The 18,942-nt window shown below is 48.9% G+C and overlaps 1 protein-coding gene across 1 annotated transcript; it reads left to right on the plus strand.

Annotated features, from left to right (window-relative positions):
* Window positions 1-2,436: 2,436 nt before the first annotated feature.
* Window positions 2,437-17,844, plus strand: DNAJA4 (DnaJ heat shock protein family (Hsp40) member A4). Its single transcript, XM_068991253.1, has 8 exons — window positions 2,437-2,516; window positions 2,890-3,028; window positions 8,799-8,979; window positions 10,930-11,034; window positions 11,938-12,165; window positions 13,097-13,327; window positions 16,603-16,703; window positions 17,629-17,844. The coding sequence occupies exons 1-8, from the start codon at window positions 2,437-2,439 to the stop codon at window positions 17,842-17,844; spliced, it is 1,281 nt and encodes a 426-aa protein (XP_068847354.1).
* Window positions 17,845-18,942: the final 1,098 nt, after the last annotated feature.

Raw genomic sequence — 18,942 nt, forward strand, 5'->3', positions numbered from 1 at the left:
GTGAAGAGAGATTGTAATCAGTAGTGACTACTGCAATAAGGAAAAGAGATCAGCATGGACTGAACTCTGCTTTAATCTGCACAGAAATAGCTGGCTATTTTAAAGTGAAAATGAAGGAGAAGGGAGGGAGGCAAGGGGGGCGGTGCTCAGGAGTCAGAGACGTGAAAAATGACCACAGGTCAAGTGTAAATTCAACTAGGCCAATAGCGTCTGCTAGCTGATATTACTGAAGTTAGAATTCAACTGTCCCACGGAGATCAGAAGACAGAGGCCCCGCCCTCAGGGGCTGGCTGGAACAGACAATAAAAATCTTTGGCAGCCCCGAGTTTCCTCAGGCAAGCAGTCTGGGGCAGTGTTGGTGTCATCTTAGGGAGGCAGTCTTGAGCAGTTAGAAACTACGTTAGTACGTGTTGGAGTCTTTACAGGTCAAGGTTGAGGCCAAGGTGGAGAAAAGGGCTCCGAGGAGCCTGGCTAGAGTTTCATAAAGGAAAGAATCTTTGTCAGCTTCTTCAGCTTAGATAGGGCTTCCCTGGTGCCTCAGTCGGTAAAGAATCTGCCTTCAATGTGGGAGATTCAGTTTCAACCCCTGGATCAGGAAGATCCCCTGGAGAAGGAAATGGCAACCCACTCCAGATTCTTGCTTGGAGAATTCCATAGACAGAGAAACCTGGTGGGCTACAGTCCATGGGGTCACAAAGAGCTGGACATGAGTGACTAACACTTTTCAGCTTAGATAAAAGCAAAAAGAACAAAATGCATCATGGTGCGATGAGACTATGTGCCAGGTGCTTGAGGAGGTCGTGAGGCAGATACTGTTAATATTATCCCTATTAAAAGGCTGAGGAATCTAAGGCTCAGTTAAATCACCTGGCCAAGGGCAGGCAGCCTGATGTAGCAACTGGAACCTAGGTCTCACTGATTCCAGAGTTCACAGTCCCATTCTATGCATCTGGGCTCTGACCACTCACATAGGCCCTTCCTGCCACTGTCGCTGGTTCAGACTACTGAATCTGGGTAAATGTGTGGTGCAGGGCAGTGGCTCTCAGCTCTGGCTGCACACTGGAATCACCTGGAGAACTTGAAAAGGACTGACACTTGGGTTCCACCAAGAGAAGTTTGGATGCGATTAGTCTGGGGTGCAGCCTGGACACAGGGATTTTTAGACGCGCCCAAGTGATCCCCATGAACAGCCAGGTTTGAGATCCACTGTCTTAGAAGCCTTCAGTCATCATCCCATTTGATCCCTGCAAGAGCCCCGTGGGGGTGGCAGGCAAGAGGCAATGACCATGTCCTGCTGATGAAGGAACAAGTTCAGAGAGGCTAAGGCTTATCTAGTTAATAACATCTGGATATGGAATCAAGCTTGTTGACTTCCAGCTCTGAGTTCTCTGCTCTCCAGTGGTCTAATTGAGAGGGGGAAAGCAATGTTTCCAAGAACAAAAATGAGCAGCTTAATTTCTCTTGGAAGTTAAAAGTCATTTCTCACCCCCACTGACTACCTGAAGGAGGGTATGGTGCTCGCCTCAGCCACAGGACCCAAAACGAGGCCAAGGGATCCCAGGAAGGTGAGCAGCGGCCTCCCCTCGCTGACAGCGTTCCACCCGCAAAGTCAAGGCTGGGCTGGAGCAGAAGGCCTGCAATTCTCTGATAGTGCTGCCTGCCACGCCCACGTCACTACAGTGAGTAGCGATCCTGGTTCCCAGGCACCCACTGGGAGCTGGGCACAGCGGAAGAAGCCAGGGTCTTGTTACCGCACCAGGCAGGGAGGGTCCTGCTGCAGTCTCCAGAACCACTCTCCTACCCGACTCCCCACGCCCATTGCACCCACCAGCCTGGACCAACCTGGGTGGTTCAGAGGAGGAGGGTTCTCTGCCCACCTTTGGGAGACATGCGGGACGTCACTGCTCCTATCTAACGGGCGTCATCTAGGGGACGTCACTGCTTACTCTTGGGAGACTTCAGGGGTTCCCAGTTGTGGGTAGTTGAGAGACCACCATCCACAGCTGGGGCCAGCAAAGCACCACTGTACCCACCTGGAAGGGCTTTGGCTCACCTCAGCCTTGAAGATGCCCCAGGGGGTGCCAGCAGCTGCAGGGCCTCGGGAAATGCGGCCCTAGCACAGTAGAGGGCCCCTACCCACTCCAAACCCCTAAAAAATGCAACAATACGAGGCAGGCCTCAGGGCGCATCCCAGCCATGACCAAACAAGAGGACGGCCACACCCCCAGGGAGAGGCCGGGTGGGGAACGCGGGGCGCAGCCCTCCCAGTCCAACCCCTTGGGGCAGGGTTCCTGCCGACGCTGCCCTCCAGACCACCCGATCCTCGAGCCGGCCAGACCCACGGACCCGCGGAAGGGAAAGGGGACGGCCTCGCGTCGGCGGGACGGCCGTCGGAAGGCGCCCTCCACGCCGAAGCCGTCTTCCAAACACCCCAACATGGCCCGGGGCGGCAGTCAGAACTGGAGCTCCGGGGAGTCAGACGGGCGGCCGGAGGAGCAGACGACCGAGGATACCGGGTGAGCCGGGGGGTGTCGCGCCGGGCCGGGGCGTCGGGAGTCCCGGCCGAGAACCTGTCGCCGCGCTCCAGCCCACCAAGTCCAGGCGCCGCCGGAACCTCCGCGAAGGTTCTGGGCCTTTGTGGCGTCACTGTCTCCTTGCGGAACCTTCCGCCGGCGCCGAATAAAACCCGCCGCGGAGGAGCCGGCGGCTCGAGTGCGGCGGTGCCGGGCGCGGAGGTCGGCCCGGCGCGGGCGGACGGGAGGGCGGGGGCGGCGGCGGCGGCGGCGGCGGCCGTGACCGTGACGCGCGGGCGGGCGGCGGGGGCGCGGGCCGGGGGCCCGGCGGGGGCGTCCGGGGCGCGCTGACCGTCCTGCCCGCCCCACCCCGCAGAGACAAGATGGTGAAGGAGACCCAGTACTATGACATCCTGGGGGTGAAGCCCAGCGCCTCCCCGGAGGAGATCAAGAAGGCCTATCGGAAGCTGGCGCTCAAGTACCACCCAGACAAGAACCCGGATGAGGGCGAGAAGGTGCTGGCCGGGCTCGGGGCGGCGCGGGCCGGGCTCGCGCGGGGCCCGCCGTCAATTATTCAGCCCGCAGCTCGGGGGCTGTGAATTATTGAAGGCGGCGGGGAACCCGAGCCATGCTTGTTGATGAGGCGGTCGCCAGGTGCCGCGAGCACCCCGCCGCGGGGCCGGGCCGGGCCGGGCCCTGGGGTGGCCCGAGGCCGAGGGGGCGCGGCGCGGTCAGATGGAGGGCACTTCGCCGAGCCCCAGGCTCGCCGGGCGGAGTATCGGGACTGGTGACCCCTGGCGACTCTCCGCTCGGCCCATTCATTCCTCTGTTCCGCTCCACAAGTGTTTAGGGGGCGCCTCTGAATGCGGGGGAGGGCCGGGACGGAAACGTGAGGGCCCCCGTTCTCCTAGGGTTTACGGACATTCCTCTAGGAAAGGTTGCCAGCACGCAGGGAAACTGAGGCACACGCGATCAGAAGTTGTGTTCCTGCTGGGAACGACTGGATTTGAGTTAGTCTTGTTCTGGTTTTCCCTGTTGATGCACAAGCCTTGGAGATGAATTTCTTTAATCTTAGCTAGTACCTTGGACATCCCGGTGTCCCTCTGGAGAATAGCTGACTTTGTCCTGTGTGCCTATGTCCTGCCCGATCAAGGTTGTCAGACACTGAATAATCACTTTTTCTTTATTAGTCAGGGACATGGAGATCTTTAACCTGACATCATTTTATATGAACATTCTGGGTTTTCTGTGACCGATGACCCGCAGTTGACCTTAAGGAACAATAGTAGGCTAAAAAATGCTCTGCATACATAAATGAAAGGCCTAAATGAAACTTTTTCATCCTGTTCATAGGAGAGAAGAATCAACCTGCTTTTTATGCCCGAGGCTTGTTACCCACCAGAGCAGGTGTTTAGAAGGATGAGGCATTTATCCTTGGGAAAGCTTATTGGCCTTCTCACTCCTCCTCTGACTTCTTGCTGTTGTCTTATAAAACTTGGGATGTCCTGGATGGTTGTTGGGAGGTGGGGTTTTGTAGTAGGTGATAACGATGACACTTGGACCACTTTTGAAGCCGTAGTTCACTCCTCTAGCACTTAGACTTGCCCGAAACAGCGCCAGTATCAAAATACCTGTCTGTGGGAGCGTTTGCAAGCTGGAGAAAGCTGCCTAAGAAGGTTGGCTGGGTGGCAACAGTGATAGAATGTTTATATTTAGCCACATGTGCCGAGTGTGGCTGTCACAAGTTTAAAATGCTTTCCTGTAAGACCATTTGTCTGTTACTTGTGTTCTTTCTCATCTATATTTAGGTGGCTTACTGTAGCTTTGAAAGTCACTGGCTTTTTATGTAGTGTTGGTGATTCATAGATTTGCTCCCTATATTCATTGTAGGCTGTTTCTGAGAACATCCTTTAAGGAGAGCACAGCCAGGCTTCTAATTTCACGTTTCAGGGGCAGCGTGTGGGACGGCCTGTGACCCCGGTTCAGGTCAGATCTCAAAGCTCTGTTCAAGCGTAAATCATGGCTGTGTGCCTGCAGTTGGAGTGAGTCGGCTGCTGGTGTTCTGAAGCTTTTTTTAAAATTGGACTTGACCAGTAATACATTTCTGTAGGTGTTGCCTTGCATATATGTATACCTATCTGAGCAGAGATGGTTGATTTGTTTTAAACTAATATTTATAACCAGGTATTGAATTAGTGTCATGTAAGTGAGACTCTTGAAGTGTCTGGCAGGTCCCTTTCAGCTTAGAGGGAGGTAGGGGAGGGGTTCTATGATGTTTCAGGAATACAGTACTTCTCTCTCCCCACCGTCCATGAAGGGGATAAAGCCCTTTAATTTAGTTCTCAGCTAAAACTTCTTCCAGGGGACTGCCTCTGACCATAGTGTGAACCACTTTGTCCTCAACCTCCTTTAATTATGCTGCCCATATTCCCCAGAAACGAAAGGGGTTGAGGAGACTGGGAACAGAGTTTGTAGAAACTCTACTATAGGTTGCCTAGAGAGGACTCATGTGTTCATTCACCAGATGCCTCCTTTCTGGTCCTTCTATGTACTGGGCACAATGTGTCGGCCTTTGCTTCTTTGTGCGAGCCTATTTGGTTCTTGTCTACTTTATCTGCCATAGGCAGGACCTTTTTTATTTTTTTCCTGCTAAGTTAGTCACTGTACTAACGTCTCTTCAACAATAGACTAACCCAGTCCCTTGCTCCTTGCTCCGGGGCCACTGAGAAGGCTGCTGGGGTGTTGGCCTTTGTTTTGGGCCCTGTTGTCCTGTGTTGCTAAGCACTGGGTGCCTGTGCTTGTTGTCAGGTGCTCTGTGTGGAGTCTCTACTTTTCTGCAGCTGGTTTTCTGAAAGACACACAGGCAGTGTGTCGGTAAGCGAGTCCCTTTCGGGGGCCGTGACTGGGGCGGGTAGAGTCGTGGCTGTTAACCCCAGCCAGCTTTGGAGATGAGTGCTCGTTTGGCCAATTTCATTGTAACTTTCAGTTTGAATGACAGATGTTCAAATTCAAAAATATGAAGAGGGCAGCACTGTACAGGAAATGTCAGGATATTGAGGAAAACCCACCATTACACATGACCCTCACTGCTGTGGCTGTGCTTCCTTCCAGCCTTTTTCCAGAGTGACTGTATACGGGCATCCGGGCACATAGGTCTTTTTCCCCTCACCAGTTAATATTTTACCATCAGTGCTTTCCCAAGTTGCTGCATAGTCTCCAAAGCCATTTTTCCAGCTGCATAATAATCTTATTAAAAGTCCCATGGCAGGGACTTCGCTGGTGGCCCAGTAGTTAAGCATCTGCCTTCCAGTGCAGGGCATGAAGGTTGTTGGATCCTTGGTCGGGGGACTAAGATCCCACATGCCACAAGGCTGTGAAGCCCACACGCTGCAGCAGAGACCAAAGGAAAAAAAACAAAGCAGTCCTATGGCAGATTATTACTGTCTGAAAGGTGAGCTGGACAGAGTACTAATCTCCTGCTGTGAGAGTGGGGTCAGGCATGGACCTGAATTAGACTCTGGAGTGCTGAGACCCCCGGGGTTGTGGGAGCCCCATGCCCTCCTGAGATCTGGCTTCTGGTTGAATGCCACAAGGAAAAGGGCATTCCTTTTCCTTTGTAGATTAATCACCTGTTCTGTTAAGTGCAAGTGTCTTTTCAAGTATCCATAATATTTGGTGAGTGTTTCTAGCGGACATGAAGTGTATTTACCTAGTGACTATTCACCTAGTGAATATACTTCCCTAGTATATTTACCTAGTGAATATACTTCATGAAGTGTATTTACCCAGTACAGACCCCAGGGACTCTCTCGGGGCAGCCTGGCCTGATTGCTTTCTGATCTTCCGTGCCTTGCACCTCATCCCTAAACCTTCTTTTTCTGCTGTGGAAAGGAGTAGTAGTGAATGCTGCCTCTTTCTTTACAGAAATGGTGTGCAAGAATCAATATATCAAAAGACCTAACTACCTTGAGTATGACTCTGATATCTCTGAGACAGTTTTTAAAATTACTCAGTTGTTAGCTATTACTTATTAGCTATCATCGATTATTTATTATTACTTATTAGATCTCCATCCAGGATCTGCAGTACGGGAGAAAACCTAGTGCCTCTGTCATTCCCATATTTATATATTCAGAGCACTTTTTTCCCTGTATGCTTTCTGGAGCCATCTACAATAGGATGTTTATATAGACATCTGTCTCACAGACTAAACCATACCTCTGAAGAACCAAGACTCTATCTCATTTATTCATTTCTCAATTCCCAGAATTGAGCCATTCATGTAACAAGTATTTCCCAAGTGCCTTCTACATGCTCGGCAGCGTTTTAGGCTTGGATGTGCTAGTGGACACAGCTGACCTAACTCCCTGTCCTCGGGGAACTGACATTGCAGTGGGGGACACAACCCCTGCAGTAAGTGCTCAGGTGTTGGGGAACAGTGAGGAGGCCGGTAGAGCCCAAGCAGAATTTCAGGGAGCTGGAGGCAGTGGTGTCAAGTTGAGCTTGTAGATGAGAATAAGAATTAGGTTTTACTCCAAGTGAAATGGGCCCCTTGAAAGGCTCGAGGCAGAGGGTTGACATGATTAGCTGGCAAGTTCTGGCTGCTGGGTGCAGAAGACTGAAAGCTGGGCTGAGGGTGGAAGGTGGGAATCCACTAGGAAGTCACTGCTGTTATCCAGGCCAAAGAGGGTGGCCTGCACCTGGGCAGGCAGTGGTGGTGGGTGAGAAGGGATGGATTTTGGATGTATTATAGTGATTTATATTAAAAACTTCTCTGTATCTACAGAGAAGACAAGAATGGTACAACAAACATGTTTCTTTCACCCACTTTCACTGATTATAAATATGTCACCACATTTGCTTTCCCCATCTCTATTACTATTATCTGCTAAAGCTTTTGAAAGTAAGTTGCACACATCATAACCTGTCAGCCCTAAATGTTTCTCCTGGGGAAAACAATATCTTTTACATAACCATAATTATGTAAACCACAGCCAGACTCCTCTATCCATGGGATTTTCTAGGCAAGAATACTGGAGTGCCATTTACTCCTCCAGGGGATCTTCCCAACCCAGGGATAGAACCGGCATCTCCTCCATCGGCAGACAGATTCTTTACTACTAGCACCACCTGAGAAGCCCCACATAACCATATTACGGTTATCAAATTAACATTGAAAAATTATCCAATTAACATTGAGAAAAAATTCCTGTTTTTCCAGTTGTTCCAATGTCCTTTGTAGCCATTTTTTTCTCCAGTGTAAGATTCAATACAGAATCCAATTCAGGGTCACATGTTACATTTAGTGTTCCTGCCTTTTAGTTTTGCAGTGTGTGTGTGCATGCATGCTAGTCACTTCAGTCGTGTCTGATTCTTAGCGACCCCATGGACTGTAGCCTGCTAGGCTCCTTAGTCCATGGGATTCTCCAGGCAAGAATACTGGAGTGGGTTGCCATGCCCTCCCCTAGGGGATCTTCCCAACCCAGGGGTTGAAACCGGGTCTCTTATGTCTCCTGCATTGGCAGGCAAGTTCCTTACCACTAGTGCCACCTGGAGTTTTGCTACTTCAGTTTGGGTTCTCTGATTCTTTTCTTACAATTGGATTACAAAATAATTTTTGGCAGACTTGGGTGTTTTGTCTGTCTTAGGGCACTGGAAATAGACCTTTGAAGGTAGCATCAGAAGGATTTGTTGACAGATGAGATGTGAGGGAGAGGAAATGAGGTTTTGGCATTGCCAATAAGTGAGATAGGAGGGAGACTGCAAGAGGGGAGGGACTTTGAGGGGCCATCAGGGCAGTATTATGCATGCTGTCTGCAGCCCGAATGCAGAGTGTTGCTCACAAGATGTTTGTAGTTGAATTTCATGCTAGCGAACTAGGAAAGCAGCCCTCCTGAGCTGGAAAGCCAGCAGTATGCTGGGAGCTCTGGGCCTTTTCTGGTTGTAGGTTAAGCCCTGGCCTGGTCTTGTGGCATCTTAGTTCTGCTCCACTTCTTCCTGTCTGGTACAGCTTGAGGAGGCAAAAAGTCCTTCCTACCGCTCTGTATCCTTACCCTCTGCAGAGAGGCAGTGGTCCTGCCTCTCATCCTGTAGTAATGCATGCCCTATGTATCCCACGCTACAAGGGGATTGAATGGCAAAGACAGGTTCCAAATAACATACAGACCCACCAGTTTTGGGGGGTTGGATGCAGAATCCCTTTGTTACTGCATTCGTATGGTGAGTTTGCTTCATAAACAACTCAAACCTTCTCTCTCTCTCTTTAATCTTTTTTTTCTTTTAAAGTTTAAGCTTATATCCCAGGCATATGAAGTGCTTTCAGATCCAAAGAAAAGGGACATTTATGACCAGGGTGGTGAACAGGCCATTAAGGAAGGAGGCTCAGGCAGCCCCAGCTTCTCTTCTCCCATGGACATCTTTGACATGTTCTTTGGTGGCGGAGGACGGATGGCTCGAGAGAGAAGAGGTAAATAAAGACGTTAAGCAAGTTTTAGTTTCCAAATTGTATGTGTTACTGGAATCAAGAGGGATCTTGCCTTAGAAGGGTGTAGTTACCGTGTTTGGGAAATCATTAACTTTAAGTAGTTCATCACTTGCCTAGTATCCAGGCTACCCAGAGTCTCTTAGTACAGCTAGCAGTTAATTGCCTGACACTCTCCAAACCCCACATAGAAAGGAGCAGATGGTGAATTCCCTGGTGGTCCAGTGCTAAGGATTCCTCCCTTTTACTTTTGGGGCCTGGGTTCAATTCCTAGTCGGGGAACTAAGGTCCCCCAAGTGGTGTGCTCCACCCCACTCCGCCCCCACAAAGGAGCAAATGGTGGTGAGGAGGAAGGAGGAAGGTCAAGATTACCTTGCCCTCCTGTTCTTTCCTGTTGGGGTCAGACTCCCAGTGTCCTAAGAGCCGTGATGCCAGCTCCTGTGGTTAGTGCCGATGACTCTGCCGAGTGCGCGCCTCCTCCCTGAGTCTCCTGACCCGCGTGGGGCCGGCGGGCTGTTTCTGGCTGGTGTTCTGCCATGCAGAGTGCAGCCTCATTTCCTCAGCCTCCTCAGGAGATTCTCTGGTAACAAAATTCACCTCTTGATGTTTGAACATCTTTGTAAAAGAAACTACCTTGCCCATCTCTTCAGAATGCATTAGGACTAGCAGCTTCGTCCCCAGAGGTGAAAGAGGAACGTAGCTCTTGGTGGAATGGCCCCAGGGCTCTGTTTTTGAATTCTGGGGTTTGTTCTTCCTAGTTTTTCTATCTCTTACCTCCTGACAGGCTCTAGCTGTCACCTCTGACTATTACCAGTGGTCTCTTATAGCCCCCTTCCCCTGTCCAGCTTGCAGTTGGTACTCTGCTTTAGACCTCAAAACCAGATAGATAGCCAAGCTTATTACAATCCTAAATGAAATCAAAATAAACAAGCTCTGTATTGAGGTTTAAGAAGGGTGGTTTGGTGTCAACAAGAGGCCCCTGGATGAAGAAGGCTATACCGATTCTCACATTATAATTGACTTTGGGCTTTGAACACCTTGGCTGTCAATTCTGTGAATATAGTGTGCTAAAAATCACAAAGTGTTTATTAGGCAAAAATCTTTACCCTGTTGTCTGGGTGCATTGCCTGCTCATATAATTGACGGTGTGGATGTGATTAAAACCTTTGGGTATCCTCTTGCCCAGCTCTCACTGTCTTGAGATGAACAACTTCACACCCTTAATTAAGTCCTCTCTCAAGGTTGACAGCGAATAACCAAGGACAGCATCTCACTCCTTGACATGAGGACTCCTCTCAGTCCATCTCTCAGACCTCGAGAGCCCTGTGGGCACCAGAGGGGGACCTGATGCTATGGGTCCTGAGAGGCTGGGATGGCACCAGAGCAGACAGATGCCCTCCCTAAAGATGAAAGGCCCACTGTCCTGGGTGAACAGACAGGACTTCCACGGATGAAAGAGTTTGCAGTCAGTCACAAGTCACAGAAGGGCTCAAAAAGTAAAGGGCATTATGTTCAAGAAAGAGTTTCAGTTGAAGGTCCAGAGACTGACTGCGTGTGTCATCTGTAAGGAAAGGTCTCTTTTCATGGGGAACCTACTTCACCAGTCTCACTGGTTAACATAATGGGTTTCCTCATTGATCTCTCATTCTCAGATTTGTTCTCAGAAAATAAAGATGAAACGTCTTTGTTGACATCTATAAATGATTGAATAATTAGCCCATAGCTGGAAAAGGTATTAGTTCTCATATTGGCAGAGGGCCAGAAGGTGGGCCAGGTATAACTGAAGCTTTGCCTCCCCCAGGGAAGGGAATGAATGACAACGGGCACAGTCCGAGTCTCTGGAGACTTCATAAAACTAAAGGTCATACACGTGGTATTTAATACAGTGATATATTTGAGACAGTATTGCTAATTGGTTTCTTTCTCCTCCGTAAGGCAAGAATGTGGTACATCAGTTGTCTGTAACTCTTGAAGATTTATATAATGGAGTCACAAAGAAATTGGCTCTCCAGAAAAATGTAATTTGTGAGAAATGTGAAGGTAAGGATTCATTTCTGAATGAATCTCATAGTTCTGGTTCCTCAGATCTGAAAACAATTCTTATTGTTTTACAATTCAGAGAAAAACAATTGATCTTTTCAAATATGAAGGTCAGAAATTACAAACAGATGGCCTGAGGGCCAAACCCATTTTATTTGGCCCTGTACATTTTTTATTTGGATTGCACATTTATTTAATGTGTTGTCAATTATTTTAAAAATATAAAGATGAAGATAGTTCACCCAGCCCTAGGGGTCAGCACACTTTTGCTGTAAAGGGCCAGATGGTAGATACTTTGGGCTCTGTGAGCCATACTGTGTCTGTCGTAACTATTGAACTCTTAATGCAAAAGCAGCCATAGACAGGAAATAAACAGATAAATAAACAGATGATGCACCTGTCTAATAAAGATTTATTTACAAAACCATGTAGCCGGCCATAGTTTACTGTCTTTGACTTAAATGTAAATGTAATTAGCGTGGGTTTTTAAAATCTAATTTTTCAAGAAAAGTCAGATCCAGTGACTTCATCACACGCTGTCCCACAGAGAAGTGGCTGGGCTGGGTAGCTGTTCCTGTGGGCAGGGATGTGTTCTCCAGCCTCCACGGTCACGTGTAGGCATGGGTGTTTTTCCACGCTGGGGTGGAAGAAAATAGTTGGTGACATTAAAGTGATGTATTTGCCTTGGCACAGCCAAAACCACAAATATTTGCGATCGCATGTTAATATCTGGATATTGTCTGCTTGGCTAGAATCATCCAGACTCTCCCACATGGCTTTTTATGACTGTGAATAGAATTCAAACCACAGTGTCCAGTTTCATGGCTCATCACCCTTCTGTGGTGGCATCCAGCAGAGCCTCTTTTAAGGGAAGAGTACAGCCTCGTTCCTGTCTCCCCGCAGGCGTTGGTGGGAAGAAGGGGTCTGTGGAGAAGTGCCCGGTGTGCAAGGGGCGAGGGATGCAGATTCACATCCAGCAGATTGGGCCGGGCATGGTGCAGCAGATCCAGACCGTGTGCGTCGAGTGCAAGGGCCAGGGGGAGCGCATCAACCCCAAGGACCGCTGCGAAAGCTGCAGCGGTGCCAAGGTCGTCCGAGAGAAGAAGATTATCGAGGTGCATGTGGAGAAAGGTGAGGCAGCACCGCACGAGCACCCCAGGCTGGCAGAAGTGCCCCTCAGGTGCTGAGTATGGAGCACGCAGGTTAGGCATCAGGGAGAGGAGCCACAGCACAGCTGGTGTTTAGATACCCTTAGTATGCGCCATCAACTCTTCCAATCCAAAGCAATTTCTTTTTAAGGTTTTCTGATGCTCCGAAAGTCACTTGACCTTGATTTTGGAAAATTGCCCTTCCTTGCAATTTAAAACCATCCTGTAGAGTCATTTGGAGTACTCTTGCTAATGGCTTTTGTCGTGCATTGGTTGTGAGAGCTCACGTACGTCTGCATAGCTGTGCATCCCTTTCCTCCACACATTTCCCCTCTGTTGCAACAGATTCTCCCAAATGCAGCACCTTACCCCTGCTATTCATTTTGCCAGGGGCATCATTTTAAGGGCTTTCCCCCTCTTAGCTACTCCCCTGATTATTTTGTGTCTTTCTAATCCAGAGAATATATTTTAGGTGAGAGATGAGACCAAAGTACACAGTTCAGTACCCAAACCGACACATAGGTTGAGGGACTTGGCCCTGTGCCTGGGTGCACACGAGACTTGTTAGAGCGCTGCTTGTGCGTCAGGAAGCAGACGTTTGTTCACAGCCCGCTGCCAGCTGTGGTGTCGGGGCCTGGCAGACAGTGCACGGCTGCACCATGCTCGAGGTGGCAGCCTCGTTTCCCATTCTCCCTGCTGTACACTTGGCTGAGGACGCGGAATATGTGGAGGGGAGTGGGCCTCTTTGTCAGTGGTATTCCAGCCACCACTCCCAGCCCCAGGCCCGCGCAAAGTTGGGAGGTTTGACGAGTAAAGAAACCCCCAAAGGGCTCTGTGAAGCCTTCTTCAAAAGCTTTGTTGAAAGTATGGTTTTTAAGAGAAATGGCTAATCAGAAAGGGATGATGTTCCATAGGTATGAAAGATGGGCAAAAGATACTATTTCATGGAGAAGGAGATCAGGAGCCCGAGCTGGAGCCTGGTGATGTCATAATTGTGCTTGATCAGAAGGATCATAGTGTCTTTCAGAGACGAGGCCATGACTTGATCATGAAAATGAAAATTCAGCTTTCTGAAGCCCTTTGTGGCTTCAAGAAGACGATAAAAACACTGGATGATCGAGTCCTTGTTATTACATCCAAATCAGGTAATGTTTCAAATGTGTGTTTTGTTGTAGTTCCTCTGTTTGGCCCGATGATCCTGGCAACTTAACCTTGGTTTCACATTCAAGTTAGTGTGACTTGATTTTTTGTAAATTTAAAGTCATCAGTAGAGACTCGCAAATTTTGTGAATTTCTTTTACAGTCTGCTTGAAAAAAAACTTCAGAGTTGGAATCTCTGGGGATCTAAAATTCTACCTGGAACCTGCCAATCTGACTTAAATTTTTTTAAAAATTAACTTTTGTGTAATAAAACACAGCTAATAATAGGTGTTTTTTTTCCCTATCACGTGGTGATCTGTGCTGATTCATCCACATTCCTCTAGCCTCTCTGTTGTTGATTACATATGAGACATTTTAAAATAGAATGTTCCTGAAAAATGCCATCGCCTGCCAGCTTACCGTTGGTGGCATCTAGAGAACTGCTTATCTGCACACATGCACAGGAGCCGGAGGGAGCTACCTCTGAACCAGAAGGATTCTCACGGGCCTGAGAGCTCAGCCTGCCAGCACGTGTCTAGATGTCAGGCTCCCAGCTCCCAGGAGGGCTAGTGCTCACTGCACCTAGGGCCTCAGAGCACCTGCCTGGAAGGGGCTGTGGGGAGAGGGGAGAGTGACCAGGCTGGGACCCTCGACTTGAAGCTGCCTGTGAACAGCACTTCAGGTCAGTTGTCCATGTCAGAGAATGTCCAGATGGGTGCAGTGGTGGCTGAGCCACCCGGATGCTCGTGACCCCATCACTGGCCATGAGCAGTGCTGTTCTGGTCCCCTCACTGCTGGGGAGTCTAATTTTTCATGTGGGCATCTGAGATTTAAAGCTCGATGGGATGGGTTCAGGGCTGAGCTTGGAGGTAACCAGCCAGTGAGCCTGTCCAACAGCAGTGGAAATAATTAAGACCCTGCAGTCCGGTGGGGTGAGCCACCTGGTCTCCCCAACCACCTTCCGGGCGTTTCCTTCCTCTGTATCCATTTCTCTCTTTCCTTTTCTGGCCTGTTCTCTTTCTCTGCCACTTTCCTTTTGGCTCTTTCTGTTTCTTCTTTCTCTGGGTTATAAATGAAATGGAATTATATGCCCTAGTCTTGATCAGAGGTTTTCTTTTGTCTTTTACATTTTATTTGGAAACAATTTCAAACTTAACAAAAAGTTGTGAAAATAAAAGTAGCACGAGGCCCACCAATACATGATTTGCCTATTGTTAAAATTTTACCAGTTGATTTTTTGTTCTGTGTTTGCACATAGATCTACTTGAGGATTGAGGGAAAGCACTGCACCATAATACAGATATGCCTGAAAAGCTTAAATACAACATCTTCCTTTAGATTCCATTTGTAAGCCTCCCAAGGTACCCAGTTCTTCCCCTCACTTGTGCAGGAGAGTTTGAGGATTGTCGTTTGCACGAAGCCCTAGGTTGTGAGTGGGTGTGTGCCCAAGACCCCTGGTATCATGTCCAGTGTCCCCTAACATTACCTCAACCCTGATTCCAGCCCTTCTGGAAATAGGAGCTGGGTGGCATCTTTGGGATGCTGTGTGACTTCTTTGGGAAAGCTCCCTGGAGCTGGGGCCCATGCCATGGGATGGGAGCCCAGGGCTCCTTGCTGCCTTCCAACTAATCCCAGCCACAGAGACAGGAGAGAGGAGGCGAGCCCCAGAGGGAAAGAAGTGGTAAACCCTGAGAAACCCATTTCTTTGCTTAGTTACAAGGGGGGCAGGGTGTCCAGAAAACCTCCTGCTGGAGATTTCGCTTGTTTTTTCTTTCTGACCATTTGTGGGTTTTTTTGAGTCCTCCCCTTTTCTTTTCAGCTCTTCTTCTGTTGTTTTGGCTTATTTCTCTTTCCTTCGTTCATTTCCTCTTCCTTCCTGTGCTATTGTATTGCCTTCCTCGCTAGAGCCCCTTAGGCTGTCTTGAAAATGGCTGAGAATCTGGAGGTTAGAGAAAAAAGTGCCTTAAGAGCTTCAGCAGGTTGTGATCCCCCTGCCTGAAGGTGGAGCTGTACCTCACAGAAGAGCCAAGTCATCCTCTTCTCCTGTCTTATGTGTGGTTGTCCATACTTGGTCCCAGGGTTTCCTTGCCCTCAGTGAATTAAAGCAGAAGCCTGAGGAGCTGTGCTGAGAGCAATAAGAAGTGACACCTGATAGGAAGAGACAGAAAGCTATTTAAAAACAAAATGAAAACCATGACAAGCCCAGTAGCATGGGGCTGTTTGGCTAAGGCTGCCATCAGCAGCTCTAAGGGCCCTGTGTGAGCCATACAGCCCTGTGCTGAATGACCCCCAAGGAGAGAGTCCTCCGCACGCTTTATTTTGAAAAATTCCCATGAGATACTTCAAAAGATCTCCTCTGCAGAGCATTCATCCAGGAGAGTGGGATGCTGAATAAATAAGGGTTTGCCCCCCGCCGTTCATATTTTTTCCTGGGTATTTATTTCTTTACCCATTTTCATTACTGAGCTGAAAGGCATACTTTAAAAAAAGAAACCCTTTTATCTCTCTTCATATTTGGAAGGAAAAAATATTTTTAAATTTGGAGTGAACCAAGTGCTCTGGTGGAGAAGGAAATGGCAGCGCACTCTAGTACTCTTGCCTGGAGAATCCCAGGGACAGGGGAGCCTGGTGGCCTGCCGTCTCTGGGGTCGCACAGAGTCGGACACGACTGAAGCGATTTAACAGCAGCAGCAGCAGCAAGTGCTCTGGGGGTGCTGAGCTCCCATGATACCTTCTGAAAAAGTGTAGAAATGTAAGACCCAGCGAGTGCAAGCCAGGCCAGCTCTGGCCCACGGGTGTGTGAGGAGACCTCTGTGCCTTTTGAGCTCTCCTCCCGGGCTCCTTCGAGACCAGTTCCTGCTCCAAGATCTGCTTGAGTCTGTGAGGAGGAGAATCTCCTCCCAGTCATGGGAAAGTCATTTTGTAATATCTGAAGAGGCAGGCTAACATAATAGCCCTGTTTTCCCAAACTGAGTGTTGATTCCTAGTTCCCGTCTTTACGCCCGCTTTATGATGGAGGCTCCAGCCCCTCTCCTTGCATACACTGCAGGAGCCCGGCACATGGACCAGAGGGTCCCACTCCCACCCTCCTCTCACCCCCTTCGCCCAGCCAGTTCCTCTGACAGGGACCATTCTGCCCGGGACCAGCTTTCTAGTCAGATGCTCCATGACCCCTGCCTTATCCTGCTGCACTAAGGGGACTCGGGCCTGCCCCAGGCTCCAGGCCGCTGTCCATCTTCCTGTTTCATAAGTAAGCCTTTTGTGTGTGTATGTGTGACAGGTGAGGTGATAAAGCATGGGGACCTGAAATGTGTACGTAATGAAGGAATGCCGATCTACAAATCACCTCTGGAGAAAGGGATTCTGATCATACAGTTTTTAGTAAGTGCCTGTGTGTGTGTGTGTGTGTGTGTGTGTGTGTGTGTGTTATTCCCATGGGGCATAAAATAAAAAGTGCCTCTGTGTGTGTGTGTGTGTGTATGTGTGTGTGTGTGTGTGTGTGTGTGTGTGTGTGTGTTATTCCCATGGGGCATAAAATAAAAAGTGCCTGTGTGTGTGTGTGTGTGTGTGTGTGTGTGTGTGTGTGTGTGTGTGTGTTCCCATGGGGCATAAAATAAAAAGTGCCTGTGTGTGTGTGTGTGTGTGTGTGTGTGTGTGTGTGTGTGTGTTATTCCCATGGGGCATAAAATAAAAAGTGCCTGTGTGTGTGTGTGTGTGTGTGTGTGTGTGTGTGTGTGTGTGTGTGTGATTCCCATGGGGCATAAAATAAAAAGTGCCTCTGTGTGTGTGTGTGTGTGTGTGTGTGTGTGTGTGTTATTCCCATGGGGCATAAAATAAAAAGTGCCTGTGTGTGTGTGTGTGTGTGTGTGTGTGTGTGTGTGTGTGTTATTCCCATGGGGCATAAAATAAAAAGTGCCTGTGTGTGTGTGTGTGTGTGTGTGTGTGTGTGTGTGTGTGTGTGTGTTATTCCCATGGGGCATAAAATAAAAAGTGCCTCTGTGTGTGTGTGTGTGTGTGTGTGTGTGTGTGTGTGTGTGTGTGTGTGATTCCCATGGGGCATAAAATAAAAAGTGCCTCTGTGTGTGTGTGTGTGTGTGTGTGTGTGTGTGTGTGTGTGTGTGTGTGATTCCCATGGGGCATAAAATAAAAAGTGCGTGTGTGTGTGTGTGTGTGTGTGTGTGTGTGTGTGTGTGTGTGTGTGTGTGTGTGTGTGTGTGTGTGTGTGTTATTCCCATGGGGCATAAAATTAAATGCCTTAATTGGGAAGGGAAGAAACAACTACTCTTTCCCACTTCACCCTTCACAGGTTATTTTCCCTGAAAAACACTGGCTTCCCCAAGACAAGCTTTCCCAGCTGGAAGCTCTGCTGCCTCCTCGACAGAAAGTCAGGGTTACAGAGGACATGGATCAGGTGGAGCTGAAGGAGTTTAATCCCAGTGAGCAGAACTGGCGCCAGCACAGGGAGGCCTACGAAGAGGACGATGACGGGCCGCGGGCCGGAGTGCAGTGCCAGACGGCATGACGCGGCCCTGTGCAGCGTGGCCTGGCGGGACTAGCACATCATGAATGTAAAGTTGGCACAATGAAAAATGGCATCGCTTTAATGGCCTCATGTTTGGGGAGTCCTGTGTATATGTTCAGCATTCTCAACTGCTGAGTGTCTTTTGGTTTTTCTTTTGTTTTTCTTTTGGTTGTAACTTAAGTTATAGCTTAATTTATATTTAAATGTTTTAAGTGTAAATCACCTCTAGTCTGCATATGGAATCTGTTTATTTACATTTTCAGGATACTTTTGAGATGCCAGTGAACGCACTGACACTTTGTGCTTCTAGTGGCTTTGCCATAATTCAGTTCCACCAATAAAGCACAGCCAGACAGTAGCACTCGGCCCCCGAGCAAACCTCCAGGCGCGAAGTGGGTGACCTGGCCCATGTCCAGCTCTGCAGTTTCTTCCCCTCTGCACCTGCCTCCCAAGGCAAAGTTATGGAGGACATGATCTCAGGGCTGCTAATGTGACATTTCTGAATCTAGATTCTAGATGGTTCTCCTCAATAAAAGCACATCTGTGGGCTGGATTTGGCTGCAGTGCCTGGCTCACACTGAGTGGGCTGCAGGGCCAACTTGGTTCCTACAGTCTTATGCCCTTGAGTGTTTGGAGTGGGGTGGGTCTGATCATCTCTCTTGGAAGCTTCCTGAGCGTTCCAAGCCTTGTGGTAAGAACAAACAAGTGTTTTAAATGAAACACTGATGAAACTTTGCCTGCGGCCCCTGCACCTTGCCTTTTGTTGTTTTCTGTTGACAGCATTGGCAGTGCTGTCCCACCAAAGTGCTTTCTTGTAAAAATGAAACCATCCACATCCCCAGCAGCCTTAGTGCAGCGACAGAAGCTGTGGGAGATGCTGGTGACTCAGCCATGTGGCACAGCCAGTTTCCCTGCCTGACCAGTGATCCTGGATGACTTGAGGCTCTGGGAAGGCAGGGGACATCTCAGTGTTTTCCACCTCATTCTCCCAGATTCAGCTCCCTTCCAAAGGATGGATGGTTCATCTCCTTGTACAGCCATATCACAAAGGGCTTCCTCCTCAAGGGATAAAGTTTAAGTGAGAACTTAAAAGTTCTA

The sequence above is a fragment of the Capricornis sumatraensis genome, chromosome 19, assembly GCF_032405125.1.
Source record: "Capricornis sumatraensis isolate serow.1 chromosome 19, serow.2, whole genome shotgun sequence".
Classification (NCBI taxonomy): domain Eukaryota; kingdom Metazoa; phylum Chordata; class Mammalia; order Artiodactyla; family Bovidae; genus Capricornis; species Capricornis sumatraensis.